Here is an 18,867-nt window from a genome sequence, read left to right as displayed (position 1 = left end):
AGCCATGAATGTAAAATGGAAGTTACACACTGCCTACCGGCCTCAGAGCTCCGGAATGGTAGAACGAACTAACCGGACACTAAAGGAGACACTTTCTAAATGGATTATAGAAACTGACTGTTCCTGGGTAGATTTACTTCCCATGGCCTTGCTCAAACTCAGGATGACCCCACGGTCCCATGGCTACTCTCCCTACGAAATTGTGTATGGGAGGCCTCCTCCCATCATAAGACAGGTAGCAACTGATATACTTCAGGTAGGAGGAGACGGGATATCGCAGCAGATGGAACAACTAGGTAAGGTAATTAATCAAGTAACTAAGTTTGTGCAAGAAAGAATACCGTTCCCCTTGGGGGAGCAAATGCATGAGTTTGTACCAGGGGACCAGGTATGGGTGAAAGACTGGAAACATGACTCACTATCCCCCCGGTGGAAAGGTCCTTATACTGTTGTTTTAACCACCCCTACCACAGTTAAAGTTGCAGACATTGCCCCTTGGATCCATCGCACCAGAGCGAAGAAGGCATACCACACTGACCTGAAAGACGCTGAGTGGACCACCCAGAAGGACCCCACCGACCCATGGGAAACCAAGATCATTCTGAAGAGGAAAAAGAAAACGAGATCCCGGACGAGCTCTCTACAGGATGGAGCTGGGTAAACGTCTCCTGCTGCTCGGCCTCACCACCGTAATTCTGAACCTGACCACTGCTCCTGCACAGGACAACGTCTTCATCTCGTGGGCACATTCTTACGCAAACTTCCACAACTCCTCCAACTGTTGGGTATGTGGGGCTATGCCCCTGTCAGTAATGGACGGACTCCCGTGGTGGGTATCGCCACTCCGTTATGGGGACTTTATACCACTGTGCTCCTTCTTAGAGCAACAGAAAGGAACTTTCCTTTCTCTCACCAATCATAACCTTTTTTTGCTCTCCTGGTGTAAGAAGAAGCCATCAATGGGCCAGGGACATATGATTGCATTTAACATGAACACCAGCCTTATGGAAGTAACAAAGGCTTATATATGAAAAACAAAAAGGAGAAGGGCTCTCTTACAAAAGGGGGACAGGCCTCCCGGTACCTTGAGCAATACTACCAGGTCTGGGATGAATATTTCTGGATGACTCCTGAGAAAGGACAGTTGATTACCCCTGCTACTATTTGCTGGGAACAAAAAGAACAGAAAGTTGGATTTGGAGACTGCCCCCTAGACCCAAAAGAATTAAAATATATGGGTTATTTGTCCCCTGAACAATGTATACAAATCTTGGAAGTTACCTATTACCCCAATCAGTCTGCTCAGTGGCCCGGTTCCGACTGGAAATATAATCCTGGAATCCGCTGGGTAGCCCCCAATGGGACCCAGTGGCTCTGTGGGCTTAATTTATGGCCATGGTTACCAGTTGGCTGGGTGGGGCGTTGCACATTAGGATTTGCTTTCGCCCACGGCAGTATTAAGCCTAGCCTACACCAGCCTCCAGTAAACCTGCCTTATCTGCATGCAAGATGGACACGATCTGTGTTCCAATGGTATGACTATCTTGCTGCCTTGTTTGTACCCTCTGTAGGGACAACGGATATCATGGTTAAGGTAGAGGCCTTAACTAATTTCACTAAACAGGCCCTCTTAGACACTACAAAAGCCATTCAAGCTTTGAACGAAGAACAAATTCAGATGAGGAAGGCAGTAATTCAAAATAGGATGGCATTAGACATACTCACAGCAGCCCAAGGAGGGACTTGTGCCATAATTAAAGTCGAATGTTGTGTGTACATCCCTGACCTGTCTGGAAATGTATCTACTGCCTTGGAGGATATGCAAAATCAAGTGAAAGCCATGTCTAATGAAAATATTCCCTTTTGGACTTCAGTCCTCTCCTGGGTAAAGGGAGACTGGTGGAAAACCATTGTAACTGTTGTTATAGTAATCTTAATCATACTGCTCTGTGGGCCCTGCTTCCTACAATGCCTTGTGAATTTTGTAACCCAGAGGTTGATAGCATTCTGTCATGTGGGTGGCAGGAGGGCTAAGATACAATATATCCCAATGAATGATGCTCCTTACGGAAACTAAGAGCATCAAGAGGGGGGAATGAAGAAGGAATTCATAGGGCCAGGACTCCATCTCAGGCCTATCTGTGCTGATCAGCTCGGCTGCCTCTCCAGTGGACTCTGAACTCTCTGCTTAGTGCCTGTGGGAATGACAATGGAAAGATAAGACCCCCTCCAGACAGGGGAATCTTGAAGATCACACATCCAGGTTACTCATTGCCTAAGAGGAAACATACCATAATCACCCCCTGTCTCCCAACAGGTCATAAATTTTTTTCGTATCTATCGGGATGTAATCACAGGCTTATCGATTATTAACTGGTTGGAACATGACCACAAGCTTATTGATTATTAACTGTTTGGAATGTAACTGCGGGCTTATTGATTATTGACTGAACACATAACACGTGAATGATGGGGTTATTGTATTTACCCTTCCTTTGTTTATGTAAGTCTCAAGGAAATTGGGGTGGTGGGTTTGGGCACGTACACATGGGGTATAAAAGATTTTCACAAATGCTGGTCGGGGTCCTTGGCTGAGAGGAGACTCTGCCTTGGGCCCGCCGGTGTAATAAACTGCACTCCACTATCTGCATTGTCCCTCTGAGTGAGTTTGTTTCCCGGAGAGTGTGGCTGTAACACTGAAGACCCCAGCGAGGCTGAGATTTGCTTTAGGCTGGGAAGTAGAGTACAAAGCCAAGGAGCTTCTGGCAAGGTCCCTGCATTCTTTTCTTTAATTGATTATAGTTGATTTACAGTATTGTGTTAGTTTTAGGTGTACAGCAAAGTGATTCAGTTATATATTTCAGATAATAAGAATAAATATATATATATATTTCAGGTAATATAAGAATCTGAAATATATATATATTCTTTTCCATTATAGGTTATTACAAGATGTTGAGTATAGTTCCCTGTACTATACAGTAAATCCTTGCTGTTTCTCTATTTTGTATATAATAGTATCTGTTAATCCCATTAGTAACCATAAGTTTGTTTTTTATGTCTATATTTCTGTCTTATAAATAAGTTCATTTGTATCATCTTTTTTTAGATTCCACATATAAGTGATAGCATCTGATATTTGTCTTTCTCTGACTTACCACACTTAATATGACAATCTCTAGTCCATCCATGTTGCTGCCAAGTGTCATTATTTCATTCTTTGTTATGGATAAGTAATATTCCATTATATCTATATATATTACTATATATGTATATATATCACTTCTTCATCCATTCATCTCTTGATGCACACTTATGTTGCTTTCATGTCTTGGCTATTGTAAATAGTGCTGCTATGAACATTGGGGTGCATGTGTCTTTTTGAATTAGAGTTTTCATCTTTTCTGGGTATATGCCCAGGAGTGGGGTTGAACTCCAGCATTCCTGGATATACCATTTCCATTTGAAGAGCAAGGCTTTTTGGTCCTTCCTGCCTTGTAAGTCAGGACTGAACTATTTGCCCAGCGAAATGGTCTCACACTCACACATTTTCATATCACTCACAGGGAAGCAAAACCCAACACAAAACCCAGTGTGGTTCCTTAAGTCCTCTGGGAATTTCAGGTGCTATATTATTTTTTTTAATATTTATTTATTTGGCTGCACTAGGTCTTAGTTGTGGCTGTCCAGATCTTTGATCTTCATTACAGCATGCGGGGTCTTTAGTTGCAGCATCTAGTCCCCTGACCAAGGATCAAACCCGGGTCCCCTGCATTGGGAGCATGGAGTCCACTGGACCACCAGACAGATCAGGCAGCTGGGCGTTATAGTCCCTCAGGCATTATATTAAATATAAGTAAGAGGGTTTTGTTACAATTGCAAGAGTACAGAGAATATTTAATGGCAACTCTTCACATCAAAGTTGAGAATGCTTCCTGAATTGGGCACAGTATATTATCCATATGCACATTTGAATTTACATGAAAATACTTGAAAACGGAATAAGTTGATATATAACCACAACAATAATCATTCAGTCTAAGGCATCAGTGGGAGTTTATTTTCTAATTTTTAAAAAAATTTTCAAAAGAGGGTCATCTCCTATAGTCTCCCAGAGTAAAATATAGCTCAGAATCAACCTCACACTGCTACACTGGTAGTTAAGAAATTTGCCCGTCTTGTGAACTAATGTCTGAAAAAATACCTGAAAATTACTGATATATAAGTTTTTGAAAATTATATTTACAGCTCTAAGTAATTAACTTTATTATTTTTTTAAGAAAAAAAGAAAGGTCGTTCCTGGACAAGAATAAAAGCAAAATCGAGAAACATACGTCGAAAAGGTAAGCAGCGAAGTGAAGTAGTCATACCTGTTTAGCTCATAAGACACTGCTTATCGTATTCCTGTAGTCTCTTGAGGACAATAATAGTTTTCTAGCTAATGTGTCAGTTAGAATACAGGCCAAGACACTGTAACAAAGAGACTGCCATATATACTGGCTTCAACAAAATGGTTTATATTTCACATGTGCAGTAGTGCAGAGCTAAATGGTACAGACACTGCTCTCCTCAATACATGGCTTCTTTCCTAGGTCAAGAAATTATTATTAATTTGGAGAGATGTTCCAAAGAAGCCTCAATGAACAAAGCAGACTATATGTGTATGTGTGTGCAAGTATGTGTGTGTTAAATATATGTATAAGCATTATGTGTTTTTACACCTCTATAAATCCTTATTTATACATATTCATCAATCTATATATAGAGAGAGAGACAGACATAGATACATGGAAAAATTAATGTCAGTACATCCAAAAAAAATATGCAGTAGTCATTGGAATATAGGTGATGTTTATATTTTTATGTTTTTTAAAGTTATATGTATAAATTCAAAATATTAAACATGTTCAACTATTGTAATGGAAAAGTGTTATTTAAACAGCAAAATGTGCAAAAAGAAAGGTCTAACAGGATATTTTTGAACAAGGTAACTGTGGCTTTCTCCAGATGGTGATATTTCAAGCAATTTTTATTTTCTGAGTTTTCAGTAATGTGTATGTATTACTTCTCATCAGACCCATGAAATCTTGTTTATTTTAGTAGCAATTTAAGGAACACTCTTCCTCTAGACAATGAGGACTGGACTTCATTTTCCTGTGAAATCATTTTCACATGATTTCCAGGTTTTTTTTGGCCACACCCTGTGTCATATGGGATCTTGCTCTCCTGACCAGGGATCAAACCTACACCTGCTGCATTAGAAGCTTGAAGTCTTAACTACTGGACTACCAGGGAAGTCCCTGATTTCCAATATTTGAGTCAGTAGATCTATGTAAGATTTTAGAGTCCAGTGAAAATTTATTATTTGTCACCAATCTATATATCTTATGTTCTTGCCAATTTCTGTGGCTGCCCTATTAGTGGGATGTGTATAATATTGTTCAGAAAAAAAAAAAAAAAGTGGTTGCATCCATTTTAAGAATGATTTATTTTCAAAACACTAAATATTTGTATTTAATCCTTTTAACATTTTCATACAGGTCTTTGTGTCCACAGATCAATTCTAAACCACATTTCCCCTAAGTGTAATGAAATCTTGTACATAATTTAAAAGTCGTCCCTCATAAATAGAAAATGCTCTGGACACCTGCTTGAGATCCCTTGCCATAACTTTCTTTCTTGTCTGAGTGCACAGTTCAGGGGGTTCAGAATTAAAACCAGTACTCATTGCTTTTCTTTTTGGATACTTCTGAATTGAACTTTTTGTTTTCAATACATGGTCAATGGTAGATTGATACGTTTTAATGTATTTTTACAATTACACAGCCGTAAGGTATGGTAGCTTGTAATATACAACTTATAGAGCACTTTTGAAAAACTTTAACACTTGACCTTCACAACAACTCTGTGATGAGACAGAGCAACAGTAGTAGATCTATATTATGGAGGAAGAGACAGAGAGAGTTAAACAGATTTTCATGGGTTTCTGGCTCCTAGTTCGTATTTTCCCCACTGTCTTATACTCTCTCTCATAACATTCCTCACTTGCTTTTCATCTCACATGTCAGCTGTTTTTTGCATAACTCTGTATTTTCCCCTGCCTAGCCCCAGACAACAGCAAAACTGATGACCAGCCAGCCCCAAGTAAAAAGATGGTGAAAATGCGCCTGCAGGACCCTGCCAAGATCAGGAGTAAGACTGTGACACTTCTATTTTGCCTTGAAGGATCAACAGAAATTTTGCTATGCTTTTGGGGAACACAGATCTTCCCCTGCACATTTTTTTTTCTAGTCAACCTTACCAGTCAATTTGACCGCCATGAAATCTAGAAAGCAAACCCATTTGAAGCCAACTTTATAAATCGTTTGCACTTATATCATAGCTCTTATCTGCCCAGGATCTAAATTTTTTTCCTCTGAGTTTTATCTGTTTTCACAAAAATTCCTTTATCTCACATCTTTGGTTTATTAAAATGGCTAGACTTTATAAATTGTAAGTAGAAAGCAAGTTCATTCTTTCATTGCCCTTTCAAATCAATCTTCTATTAGTTAAGTTTTTCCTATTTGGGAGCAGGTCATAGAGCTTTCATGTTCCCTTTTCACAGGAATAAGAGTCTTTTCCAGTTATTGAGGGTCCTTTCTAGCCTGGTATTAAGACTAGTTTTTTCCTCCAATTCAAAGCACCTCCACTCTTTCCTCCTGAGTAAGCTTGGTCTGAAATACCTATAGTGAAGAGGCGGTATAATTGAGGTCTTTTCTCACTCTCTCTTGGCTCTATTCCCGCTTAGGAACTGCTAGTCTGAGTCATTCAGGATTGGGAAAGTGGATGAGAGAGGAGAGATCAGATGTGGTAGCATCTTACCTGGCAGGCACAGCTGTGAGTTGACGCTGTGGAGAAAAGTCCACAGTCACTAGCTCTTTTCTCCATATGATGCTTTCATCAACTTGACAGTGAGGGAAGAGGTGAGATCAGGCCCCCAGCTTGAAGTTTTGGGAAAGAAATATAGTCTGTATATGAATGAAGATTTAGTACCTCCATAACCTATTCCACTGAAACTTTGGATGTCACCTACCTGGTTCAGTCCATTGCCTTCAGATGTGGGCATCTTCCTGCTTGGAAGTAGGGCAACCAACTCCACCTGGTTTGCTGAGGACCTTCCAAGTTCTGCCACTTTAAGTCCTATATCCTGGGTACCTCTTAGTCCTGAACAGACTGGGGGACTTGGTCATACTTTTTGGCACTTAGTGAATTGTTCTCAACTTTTGGGACTTAGTACTACTAAGATTTTGAGAAAACAGTATTAAATGAAAAATTGTCACATTTACTTGTAGAGGTTAATACCAACCACTTGGTTTGTTGCCGTTTAGTCTCTAAGTGGTGTCCAACTCTTTGGCGACCACATGGATGTAGCCCGCCAGGCTCCGCTGTCCATGGGATTTCTAAGGCAACAACACTGGAGGGGGTTGCCATTTCCTTCTCCAGGGGATCTTCCCAGCCCAGGGATTGAACCCATGTCCCATGCATTGCAAGCAGATTCTTTACCACTGAGCCACCAAGGAAGCCAATACCAACCATAACAATTAAAAAAAAAATAGCTTTAGATTATAATCTCCCATCCAAGTACTAACCAGGCCTGACCTTGCTTAGCTTCCAAGATTAGGTAAGATCAGATGTGTTCAGACTGGTATGACTATAGACCTAGATTATAATCTGACTGCTATAGTATGTATTAGGGTTTGTTACAGAGCTTCAGTGTTATTAAATGGGTACTATACCCTGGGGACATAGAAATAGTTAAATCCTGCCTTGATCAGCCAATCAGTTTTGAAAGTAAAATGCAATTGTGTTATATTATGAAGCAGTGGGTTTTAAGCTCAAAACTTCCTTTTACCAGAAGCTCCAAAAACTAGAATGGACTGCAGTGTATTTTATTGTTCTCCTTACAGATAGTAGGCTAACAGATTTGATGGCTTCTCTGGTGGTGCGAGTGGTAAAAAAAATCCACTTACCAATGCAGGAGACATAAGGGTTCGATCCCTGGCTGGGGAAGATCCCCTGGAGGAGAGCATGGCAACCCACTCCAGTACTCTTGCCTGGAGAATCCCATGGACAGAGGAGCCTGGTGGGCTACAGTACATAGGGTTGCAAAGAATAGGACTTGACTGAAGTGACTTACATACACACACACATACACACACACACACACACGCACACACGCACGCACGCACAACTACAACACACCCATTACCCAGGAAAGGCATAACCAGAGAGTGGCAGACAGAGAGAAAGAAAGAGCTCTACAGTTGCTGGACTGTCCAAGGTTGTGATTAGACCTTTAGTGCCAAGCTGAGCCGGAATACAGAAGAGGCAAGAATGAGATATCTGGATCTCTTCTCACTGGTCTGTGAGCATGGACCTTTAGAAGAGGAGGGAGGAATGAGAAAGAGGGCCAGAAATATCCTGGTTTTCTAGAGTATTCTACCACTTTGGCATCTTAAGGGCTTCCCTGGTGGCTCAGACAGGAAAGAGTCTACCTGCAATGAGGAAGACCTAGGTTCCATCCCTGGGTCAGGAAGATGCCCTGGAGGAGGAAATGGCAACCCACTCCAGTATTCTTGCCTGGAAAATCCCATGGATGAAGGAGACTGGCAGGCTACAGTTCATGAGGTCGCAAAGAGTTGGACACAACTGAGCGACTTCACTTTCTTTCTTTCTTTCTTTGGCATCTTGGGTGAGCAAGGAGGGGAGGAGCGCCTTGAGAGCCATACCTGGCTGGATGGCCTTCTGCTGTGTGGTGGACCCACCTTCCAAAGGGAGAAAGTAAGAGGAAGTCAAAAGATTAATCCACCTCTTTAAGAACCACATTTCTACCTTTTTAGTGGTTCTCCCTGGCCCATGGCTATTACTTTTCTTCTATTGGGTTGGCCAAAAAGTTCATTCAAGATTTTCTGTACATTAAAAACCCAGATGAACTTTTTTGGCCAACCCAATACTTTTTTTTTCCATTTATTTTTATTAGTTGGAGGCTAATTACTTTACAATATTGTAGTGGTTTTTGCCATACAATGACATGAATCAGCCATGGATTTACATGTATTCCCCACCCCAATCCCCCCTTCCACCTCCCTCTCCACCCAATCCCTCTGGGTCTTCCCAGTGCACCAGCCCCGAGCACTTGTCTCATGCATCCAATCTGGGCTAGTGATCTGTTTCACCCTAGATAATATACATGTTTCGATGCTGTTCTCTCGAAACATCCCACCCTTGCCTGCTCCCACAGAGCCCAAAAGTCTGTTCTGTACATCTGTGTCTCTTTTTCTGTTTTGCATATAGGGTTATCATTATCATCTTTCTAAATTCCATATATATGCATTAGTATACTGTATTGGTCTTTATCTTTCTGGCTTACTTCACTCTGTATAATGGGCTCCAGTTTCATCCATCTCATTAGAACTGACTCAAATGAGTTCTTTTTAATGGCTGAGTAGTATTCCATGGTGTATATGTACCACAGCTTCCTTATCCATTCATCTGCTGATGGGCATCTAGGTTGCTTCCATGTCCTGGCTATTATAAACAGTGCTGTGATGTACATTGGGGTGCACGTGTCTCTTTCAGATCTGGTTTCCTCGCTGTGTGTGCCCAGAAGTCTTTCTTACACAAGTTTATAAATCTCTGTAGGCCTCTTCCTTGAGCTCATATTACCCTGTTAAATAATAACAGGGTGACCACTTGCAAGGTTATTGTAAGTTTTAGACCTTCTGATAAAGTCTAATCATCAAGATTTGTCCCATAGGGCCATTTTGATCTTGAGGAATTGAAAATCCTCTCAGTAACTGTTTAGTATTAAGACCAGAAAGTAAGATTATTCTGCCAACCAATGGATCCACTTTGGGTTTGATTGAAGGAAAGAGTCTTTTTACTTTGCTGGTCTGATATATGTTCATAGTCTGCTTAGAGTTTATAGCACTTAGGAAGGAGTAGTCTGGAAAATATTTCTTCTTGGAGTCTGAATTACCCTTCCCACCAGATGGTGGTCATTGGATGGTGAGTACTGAACTCAGAAAGAAGGAAATGAATTTATCTTCCTACCTTAGAAATAAAGTACATGTGAATGATAGCAAACTTTGAGATACATTTCCACAGCCAATTAACTTGTCAATGGCAGGACATTCTCTGCTGCAATATTTTCTGAGTCCATTCTTAGTTACTATGTGAAATCAAGGTTTTGGAGGACTCAAATCAACCCATTCCTCTTGGTTAGCATTCTTGTTCTTAGTTTCTTAGATTCAAATATCTTTGTTTAAGCTCAGGTGGACAAAACTCTTGGTTACATTACTAACACTTTCAATACAAATGTACGAATAGCTTCATTCCAGGTGATGTGTATGACATGTGTCTCACCTGCAAAGCCTGCCATAAGCTTCCTTATAACTCATTTCCCTTAATTGTGCATTAGTAGATGTACAATTGGCATCTATTAAACAGTTAACATATGGTTGCTTGGGATATAAGTAAAATGCTGATATCAATTGCTTGTTTGTTTTACTAATGTGCAACAATGAAAAGTAAAATATAAGTCTAAGATTTGCCATCTAATTCTTGGTAGCTTAAAGACTAGGAATGATATATTTTTCTTTGTGCATTAGACAAGCTTCTGGGAAATTACATTTCAGTGGAAATTCTGAAAAGCATTAATAGATGCAACGCAACTGCATGTCTGTGACTATGATTCTGTTTTTCTATTTCCTCAGGGAAAAAGAGAGGCAGACCTAGACTCCACTTTACTAATAATGACAGAACCCCACAGAGAAGAGCTAGGTCAAGAGGTAAGGAAGAAAAAGGAAATATTGTCTCAATAATTAGGCAGCTAATTTCCTGTTTTGCACTCTGTTTTTATTGTTAAATCTATCTCCCTAATCGTTTTATGCAGCTTTACTAACAGAGAAAGTTTATAATTTGGTTCAAAATGTGCCTGGATGAAAAAGAAGATAATTTCACAAACAAGTAAATTGGTGACAGATCTAAACCAGACTCTGTGGGTTCAAGGGCTATCACAGTGATGCTCTCCCTCCCCACTGAACTGATCACTTTCAAGCTGGAAATAGTCTGTTTGCACATAAAGAGCACATACATAACCCACACAATATTTAACTGGCCCTTCTCTTGCTATACAGAGAGTCAGAGGTTGCACAGCATGGATAGCCTGGAGTGGTGGTCAGAAGTCTATTATCCTCTTCTGATTGTGTGGGCTTGGGCCTGTCACTTGACTGCTTCTCCTTCAATTTCTTCATCTGTAAAGTAAGAGGGTGAATTAGGCCAACCATCCTTCTCAGCCCATCCCAATTCTCCTAGTCTACTATCTCAAAACTGGACCATGGACAGCTCCCCCTCCTCCCATCATGGCTCTAAAACATTGACTGCAGGGTCAAGGTCAGTTACACAGCCTCTTTGAGCTAGTTTATTCAAAGACCTTTCAGCCCCACTTCTGTGGACTCAGTCTCCAGCAGCCCTCTCCCCATGTAACTTGCAGATTATCCTAGAGCTTCCTGAACTTCTCTTTTAGCTAAAGACAGTGAAACAAAGCAGAGAACCCAAAGAGAAGGCAGACATCACCTCCATTAGGTTCCCCATCATTGCCCTCTGTTCACTCAGCCAGACCTGAAATAGAGAGATGCAAGTAGAGTCTCTCATTTTGCTCCAGCTACTTAACTGTGGTGAAATAGTTGGAGGATTCCCTTGAAGAAAGAAAGAATTTTTTTTTTTTTTGGCCTTCAGGCATGCAGGATCTTGGTTCCAGGACCAGGAATCAAACCTGTGCGCCATGCATAGAGTCTTAACCATTAAATTGCCAGGGAAGTCCCATGGCTCCCTTCAGAATATGATGCAGCTGTACGCTTCATTGTTGTATAAGAATCAGTGAGGCTGACTGGATTGGGAGCTAAGACAGTTTTATTGAGGCCTGATTTTTCTACTAACACATTCTGTTTTGTGTGAAACTTGAGGGATGAGTTAGAGGTAGATATTCTGTAGTTACGTATCAAAAATGCCACTTGGAAGAAAGGCTTTGACTCTAGTGGTGGTGGTTTAGTCACTAAGTTGTGTCCGACTCTTGAGACCCCATGGACTGTGGCCTGCCAGGCTCCTCTATCCATGGGATTTCCCAGGCAAGAATACGGGAGTGGGTTGCTATTTTCTTCTTCAGGGGATCTTCCTGATCCAGGGATCAAACCCATGTCTCCTCCATTGGCAGGTGGTCTCCTGCATTGCAGGTGGATTCTTTTCCAACTGAGCTACCAGGGAAGCCCTTAACTCTAGAGATTTGTGGTATAAAGCTTTCTACATCCTTTCATACATTTATAGGAACAAACTCAACATGGGAAAAGTGGTACAGATGTAACTGAAAATGAGACCATGAAGGAATCTTCTCTTTCAGGGAAAAGAAGGTGCAGATATGAACATGTGAATTTTCACTCTCAGATAATTCCTGTGACCTGTGGTAAGGTGAAGGGGAAGTTACACAAGAAGAAATTGAAAGAAGGTGAGTTTTAAGGTCTACTATGCAATGCCTATCTGAAGGAGTCTTGAGAAGTAATGGGATTACCTATGTGAATTACACATAGGTGAAGGTATGGTGGTGAAAGTATGCATGAGAAGGAGGAAGGGATACCTAGGTTAATGTTTTCATACTTAAGAAATCATACACATTAGGTGCTCACTCCCACATGGACGTGTCCACAGGGAAGCCAACGAACCGAAGAGAAGTAAATCAGAAATAAAAGGGATGAGGCCCTCAGTCCCCACCTTCATGTCCTTTCTCGCTCGGGATGATCATCACCAGGGCAGGTGCTTGATGTAATGAGGACCAGCACAGAATTCAGAATCAGATAACCTGAGTCCCAGCCTCTCCTGTGCCAAGAGGAACTGATTCATCTGAGTAGAGAAGGGGACCTTTCTGAGCCTGAAATTCTTCATCTAAAAAAGAAATAATTAAATCCTGCTTCATGGTATAGCTGTGAAGAATTAATTTACATAATTGATATAAAGTATTAGTAAACAACTTAACTGTCACCATCAGAGTATACAATTCAATGTTGAATTTTGTTTGTATATTCACAAGATGGTGTAACTATCACCACAATCAAATTATGAAATATTTTTGTCAGAATACTTTCCCACTAAAGGAAACTCCATGTCTCTAAGTAATCAATGCCCAGTATCATACTCACCCCACCACCCAACCCTAAACTGGCTAATCTATTTTCTGCTCCATAAATTGTCCTATTCTCAGTATATGTAAATGGAATCAGGTAGTGTGTGCCATTTTGTGACTGGCTATCTCTCTTATGATGATAATTTCAAGATTCATCCATGTAATGGCATATATTAGTACTTCATTCTTTTTTATTGCCACATAATATAATATTCCATGGTATGGATATGCCATATTTTGTTTAGTGATCCATCAGTTTGGATTGTTTCCACTCTTTTACTATTACGAATAATGCTATTTTGAACATTCACGTTCTAGTTTTTGTGTGAACAGTCTTTAATTCTTTCCGGTATATACCTAGGAGTGGAATTGCTGGTTCCTGTGATGATTCCATGTTTAACCCTACTGAGGAAATATCAAAATGTTTTCTACAGCGGCTGTAATACTTTATCTTCCCACCAGCAATGTATGAGAGTTCCAGTTTCTCTGTTTCCATGCCAACACTTGTTATTGTCTAATTTTTCCAAGACAGCCATCTTAGTGGGTGTGAAATGGTGTCTCATGGTTTGGCTGTGCTTTTCTCTAATGACTAATGATGCTAACATGTGATTATCTTTTATACATAACTTGAGTTTACCATTGGATAGCATTTCACAATTACTTTTAATATCAGCTATCCACGGTTTGGGGGATGGGGAAACATCTGCTCAATAATGCCATTGAACTGGGTAGGAAGTGTGATAAAGGGCTCAGATGCTGCTATGGTGCCCTTCTGAGCCACAAGGCACCCATCGGAGATCTCAGTCCCAACCTGAGTTTCTGCTCCCATGGGCCCAAGGTCCTCTCCCTGGCAAATTGAAATGCTCTCACACTTCAAAATCACTTGCTTTTCCTTTGTAGGTGATTTTGAAATACTTTTAAAAGGTTGATTTTAATGGTAATTATCATTTTTGTTGTTGTTGCACATCAGTTAAAGAAATGTTGCCACAAGGCAGTGAATCTCCTGTGAGGGGACTTGGAGGCTAGGTGTGGGGATTCTGAAGCCTGAAAGGGGAGGCCAGACTCTCCTGTTCTAGATCTTAAGCCTAAACTCGGTGTGTCCAGATCCAGTGTGGTGGAAGCCCACCTTCTGAAAACAAGGAAGGCTGAAGATGAATTTACCCTGGTCTTACAGGAGTCTGGGTGAAGTGCATACAGAGTGAGAACGGAGACTGGTTCACCCCCAGGGAATTTGAAATCAGAGGCGGCCACGAAAGATCAAAGAATTGGAAGTTAAGTGTTCGCTGTGGAGGGAGGCCCCTGCGATGGCTGATGGAGGTATTCTGGGGGCCAGGGCAGAAGATGTGACTTTCCTTGTTGTCCCCCAAGAATAAGGTCACTATTTGCTCACCAAATATTTGTTGAGTTATCGCAAAAGCTCAGATGCCTCTGAGTTTATCCTCTCACCCAGGGAGAGTGTTCCACATTCCTAACCTCAGTACAACTTAGCACATCACTGCTGTGAAAGAGGCAGGAAATTCCACTGCCTTTGTCAGGATGGAATAGGAGTTCAGAGGAGAGAAGGATCATTCTGACTCAGGTGAATGTAGTCAACTTTATGCACTGGAGGAAGAAGACAGTTTACAATCAAACAGGTAGGAAGAGGGTATTCCAGAGAAGAATGATGTGAAAACCAGAACCATGCCCAGTGGGTTGAGATAGACATACTGTATATAATAAGGTATAATCCATCAATTCAATTGCAGTTGTTTGTAGAGGAATTTAATGCCAGGTTAAAGTGCTTAAACTCATAGACAATGCAGAATCAATGAAGTCTTCTGAGATATGAAGTGACATTTTTAGAATAGTGTTTTAGATGGCCGAGGGACCCTGAAACAACTCCAGAATCTTTTCAGCTCAAGAACTACACCCAACATGCAGTGCTCAACTCAAATGCCATTCTTCCCTGAATATTCCCTGACCAAATTGGCCCTGACCATTTCTTCCCTGGGCTTCCTGAGCCCATTACTAAGATCCTCTTATAGTTTTACTCTTATCTTTTCACGTTGTTTTTTCTATGTCCATCTTTGTGTGTCCAAGATTGTTGAGAATGTCTGACACCCAGTAGGCATGGGATAAGTGTATATTGATTGACAAGCCTTGGTATATGGACTCAAGCTTGAGTGACTGGTAGGAATGGAGAGCGGGTGAGAGGTGTCAAAGAAATTATATAGGAAAACCTCTTAAAACTTAAGGGGAAAAGCACAAGAGGGGGGAAATGTTCTAAAGATGATTTTTAAAGGGTCACAGATTGATTTCTAGAAGAAATACAAATGAGGAGAGGAAGATGGTTTCTCATTTAGATACCATGGCTTTGGGCTGACAGTGGGACATCCAGGTAGAAATATTTGGGAAGAGGTTGGAAGTGCCAGACTCACAGGCCAACCATATACTTGGATCTTTTTATCTTTCAGAGAAGACTTCTCCATAATCCTCCAAGGAAATATTACGGGGGAAGAAAGGTGATTATTACATAATTTTCTAGAAATTCTCATCACATAATTGATTTTGCATGCACAGTGTATTATTTTGTGGTTTCTCAACTGTGTAACACTCTGCTCTCACCTTTAAAAATCTTTTGGCATATGCCTTCAGTGTCGCTTCTTTGAACACTATGTTGTTCTGAATGGCAAGGTCTTCTTGAATGGTAAACCACTTGAAATAGAAGTGATAAGGAGCCATCAGAATAGACCTCATGGATGTGCTTTAGCTATAGATGTGGATGTTGTCAAAATTGTAAAGGCAAGCATGATTATGGAATATGTAAAAGTATGTTATGATAGGGTGATAAGGTCATCTTCAAGTCAAACCCAAATTCAAGTCAAACCCAAATTTTTTAAATCAGTGTTACTGTTTTCTAACTTTAATGAAATCTGATGGAATGAAAGTATGTTCACAGTCATTCAGAGAATCCTAGTCTAAGATCATCTATCTTGGTCCATATACCATTTTGTAATATAGGCAACAAGAAACATATTTCTTTTCTGATCATTTCACCCCTTAATAGTCTACACACAGACATACTCTTTTTCAGGGGACCATTATTTGCCCTTCATGAAGATGGTGCTGTAGGACAGGAAACTCTTGGGAGATCAGTGGATTGTATAGGAGGGGCTGGCCAAGAAAACTGGTTACTTTGATGCAACTCTTTTGCTGTGCAGACCTCCCTTCTGTCTATGAAAGTGATTCCTTCCTCTATGGAGACAATAAGTATGTAAGATGCAGTGTAGATTCAGGACACGGAGATGGCTTTTCCAAGTTTGGGTATGAATGAGAACTTGAAGATGGAGGTGAGAAGTGCCGTTCTTATGTACTCCACATAGAAATGGCCATTCAAGGGACTTCCCTGGCAGTGCAGTGATTAAGTGTACCCTTCCAGTGCAGGGGGCATGGGTTCAGTCCCTGGTTGGGAAACTAAGATTCCACATGCTGCATGGTGCAGACAAAATAATTATTAAAAAAGAAATGGCCAATCAAGACATTCACAGAACTTCTAAGACCGGTTACACATAGTTGGCCCATGGGACTTCATCTTCCACTGGGAATGTGAGATCCAGGACTTGACATTATCTGAGGTTCTGGACAGTTGGAATTCTAAGTCCCTGGGACATTTCACCTGCTGGATTTTCTGCAGAGAACTATTATTTGCCCTACTTAGTATCCTGAAGACCAGCATCTGTATCATTCCCCAGGTGCCAAGAGTGACTCAGTTGGTTTACCGGAGTAAGCTGACATCTTCCTAACAACAGATTCTACCCTTAGTCATGGGTACAACACTTTTTAGCAGCAACCTGCAGTTGCCTCTTCATTTCTCATCTCCCCATGCACAAGAGCAGATGTTCCCCGAATGGGAAACCTCAGGACCCATTACTATTTCCATGGGTCTTCTGTGTTTCTCAGAACCTCTTTTTTCCTTGGCTTTGGGACTCTTCAGTGTCACTCTCAGCACCACATGATGGCTTCCTGGCTCCTGACAAACGTCACTAATACCTTTTGATGACAATTGCAGTGTTGTAAAATAATTGTAGGAGATAGTGGAGGACAGAGGTGCCTGGCGTGCCACAGTCCATGGGATCGTGAAGAGTTGGACGTGATTTAGCAACTGTACAACAATATTCCTCTAGAACAATCTTTTTAATATTGGGTAATATTTGCTTAAGAGATAGCAAGTAATTTCTTTTCCTAAGTGGAAAAAAAAGTATTAATTGCTCAGCTGTGTCTGACTTTTTGCAACCTCATGGACTGTAGCTCACCAGGCTCCTCTGTTCATGGGATTCTCTAGGCACAAATACTGGAGTGGGTTGCCATTTCCTCCTCCAAGGGATTTTCTAAGTGAAATTATATTCATTTATTCACTCATCCAACATACAATTATTGAATGCTTACTAAATGCCCAATGGTCTTTAGAAGATTAAAACAATATCCTTGACCTCAAGGATTGTTTCAACTTCATTGCCTAACATGGAAGAATAACTAAGAGGATTATTGTTGTTTAGTTGCTAAGCTGTGTCCCACTCTTGTGACCCCATGCACTGTAGCCCCATGCACCAGGCTCTTCTGTCCATGAGATTTCCTAGGCAAGAATACTGGAATGGGCTACCATTTCCTCCTTCAGTGGATCTTCTTGACCCAGGGATTGAACCCATGTCTCCTGCTTGGCAGGGATATTCTTTACCACTCAGCCACTTGGGAAGCAGTGAGTTTAGAATGGGCAATAGAAAGGTGGGCAGTGACATAGCCACCTCTCAGGTCATTGACCACTGGATTACACTTGTCCATGACCACTCTGCCCTGGGCTGGAGACCAAAGCTGAGGCTACCTGTGTCCTAGAGCAGTGGTCCTCAACCTTTTTGGCACCAGGCACTGGATTCGTGGAAGACAATTTTTCCATGAACTGGAGAGGAGGGATGGTTTCCAGAGGATTCAAGTGCATTACATTTATTGTGCACTTTATTTCTATTATTATTATCTCAGCTCTATCTCAGAGCATCAGGCATTAGATCTCAGAGTTTGGGAACCCCTGCCCTAGAAAGATGGAGGCCAGGTCATTCTATTGAATATTGGAAAGCAATGTAAAGCTAGCGGGTGGTAGTCAGTTATCTTTGAAGAGCCAGCTAGCTGACTTCTTCGGATTCAGAGGGAGGGGAGAGAAGAGTGCTCTTCTGGAAGAAGAGCTGCAGCCCTGGGAAGTTTGGGCACATTTTATCATTGAGGCTGTGCCCCAGGAGACCTGTGACAGGCAGTGGCATTCTCCTCTGGGACATTTGCATGAACTCCAGGACTCCGGGCCCCATGGTTATCTGGGTTGTTGATGATGAATCTTCAGGCTGATACTCTCACTGCAGCTCCTTCTGGTGGGATGGCATTTTATAACGTAGAGAAAAATGCCCAAGGGCCTCTTGAAGTAAGAAAACCAACAGAGCTCCTCCAACTCCATCTGTGGGAACCAGGGCTAAAGTCCCCAGATGGCTCCACCTTGCATCTAAGAGCCACGGAATAGAACTTGTTATTGGGCTAAACAGTGGTCCTTTGGTACTTTTTTTATTTTCCAAGTAGATACATGTATCCATAAAAAACAGGTGTGAAGTAATGGGTGAACCATGGCTTGAATCCCT

General features: G+C 41.3%; 1 protein-coding gene across 9 annotated transcripts in view; it reads left to right on the top strand.

Moving 5' to 3' along the window:
* The window catches only part of SP140 (SP140 nuclear body protein), a 90,370-nt gene that overhangs the window by 65,170 nt on the left and 6,333 nt on the right, over positions 1 to 18,867 (top strand). For 8 of the 9 annotated variants that reach the window (XM_043445331.1, XM_043445329.1, XM_043445330.1 and 5 more), the window contains 6 exons: positions 4,281 to 4,343; positions 6,106 to 6,192; positions 10,755 to 10,829; positions 12,437 to 12,541; positions 14,388 to 14,530; positions 15,667 to 15,714. In XM_043445331.1, coding sequence (XP_043301266.1) covers positions 4,281 to 4,343; positions 6,106 to 6,192; positions 10,755 to 10,829; positions 12,437 to 12,541; positions 14,388 to 14,530; positions 15,667 to 15,714 — 521 coding nt within the window. The remainder of the gene's footprint in view (positions 1 to 4,280; positions 4,344 to 6,105; positions 6,193 to 10,754; positions 10,830 to 12,436; positions 12,542 to 14,387; positions 14,531 to 15,666; positions 15,715 to 18,867) is intronic. The other variant, XM_043445327.1, reaches the window with a different exon arrangement.

The sequence above is a fragment of the Cervus canadensis genome, chromosome 24 (assembly GCF_019320065.1).
Source record: "Cervus canadensis isolate Bull #8, Minnesota chromosome 24, ASM1932006v1, whole genome shotgun sequence".
Classification (NCBI taxonomy): Eukaryota; Metazoa; Chordata; class Mammalia; order Artiodactyla; family Cervidae; genus Cervus; species Cervus canadensis.
Note: the sequence above shows the minus strand (reverse complement) of the source record. Positions and strands in the feature narration are given on the sequence as shown.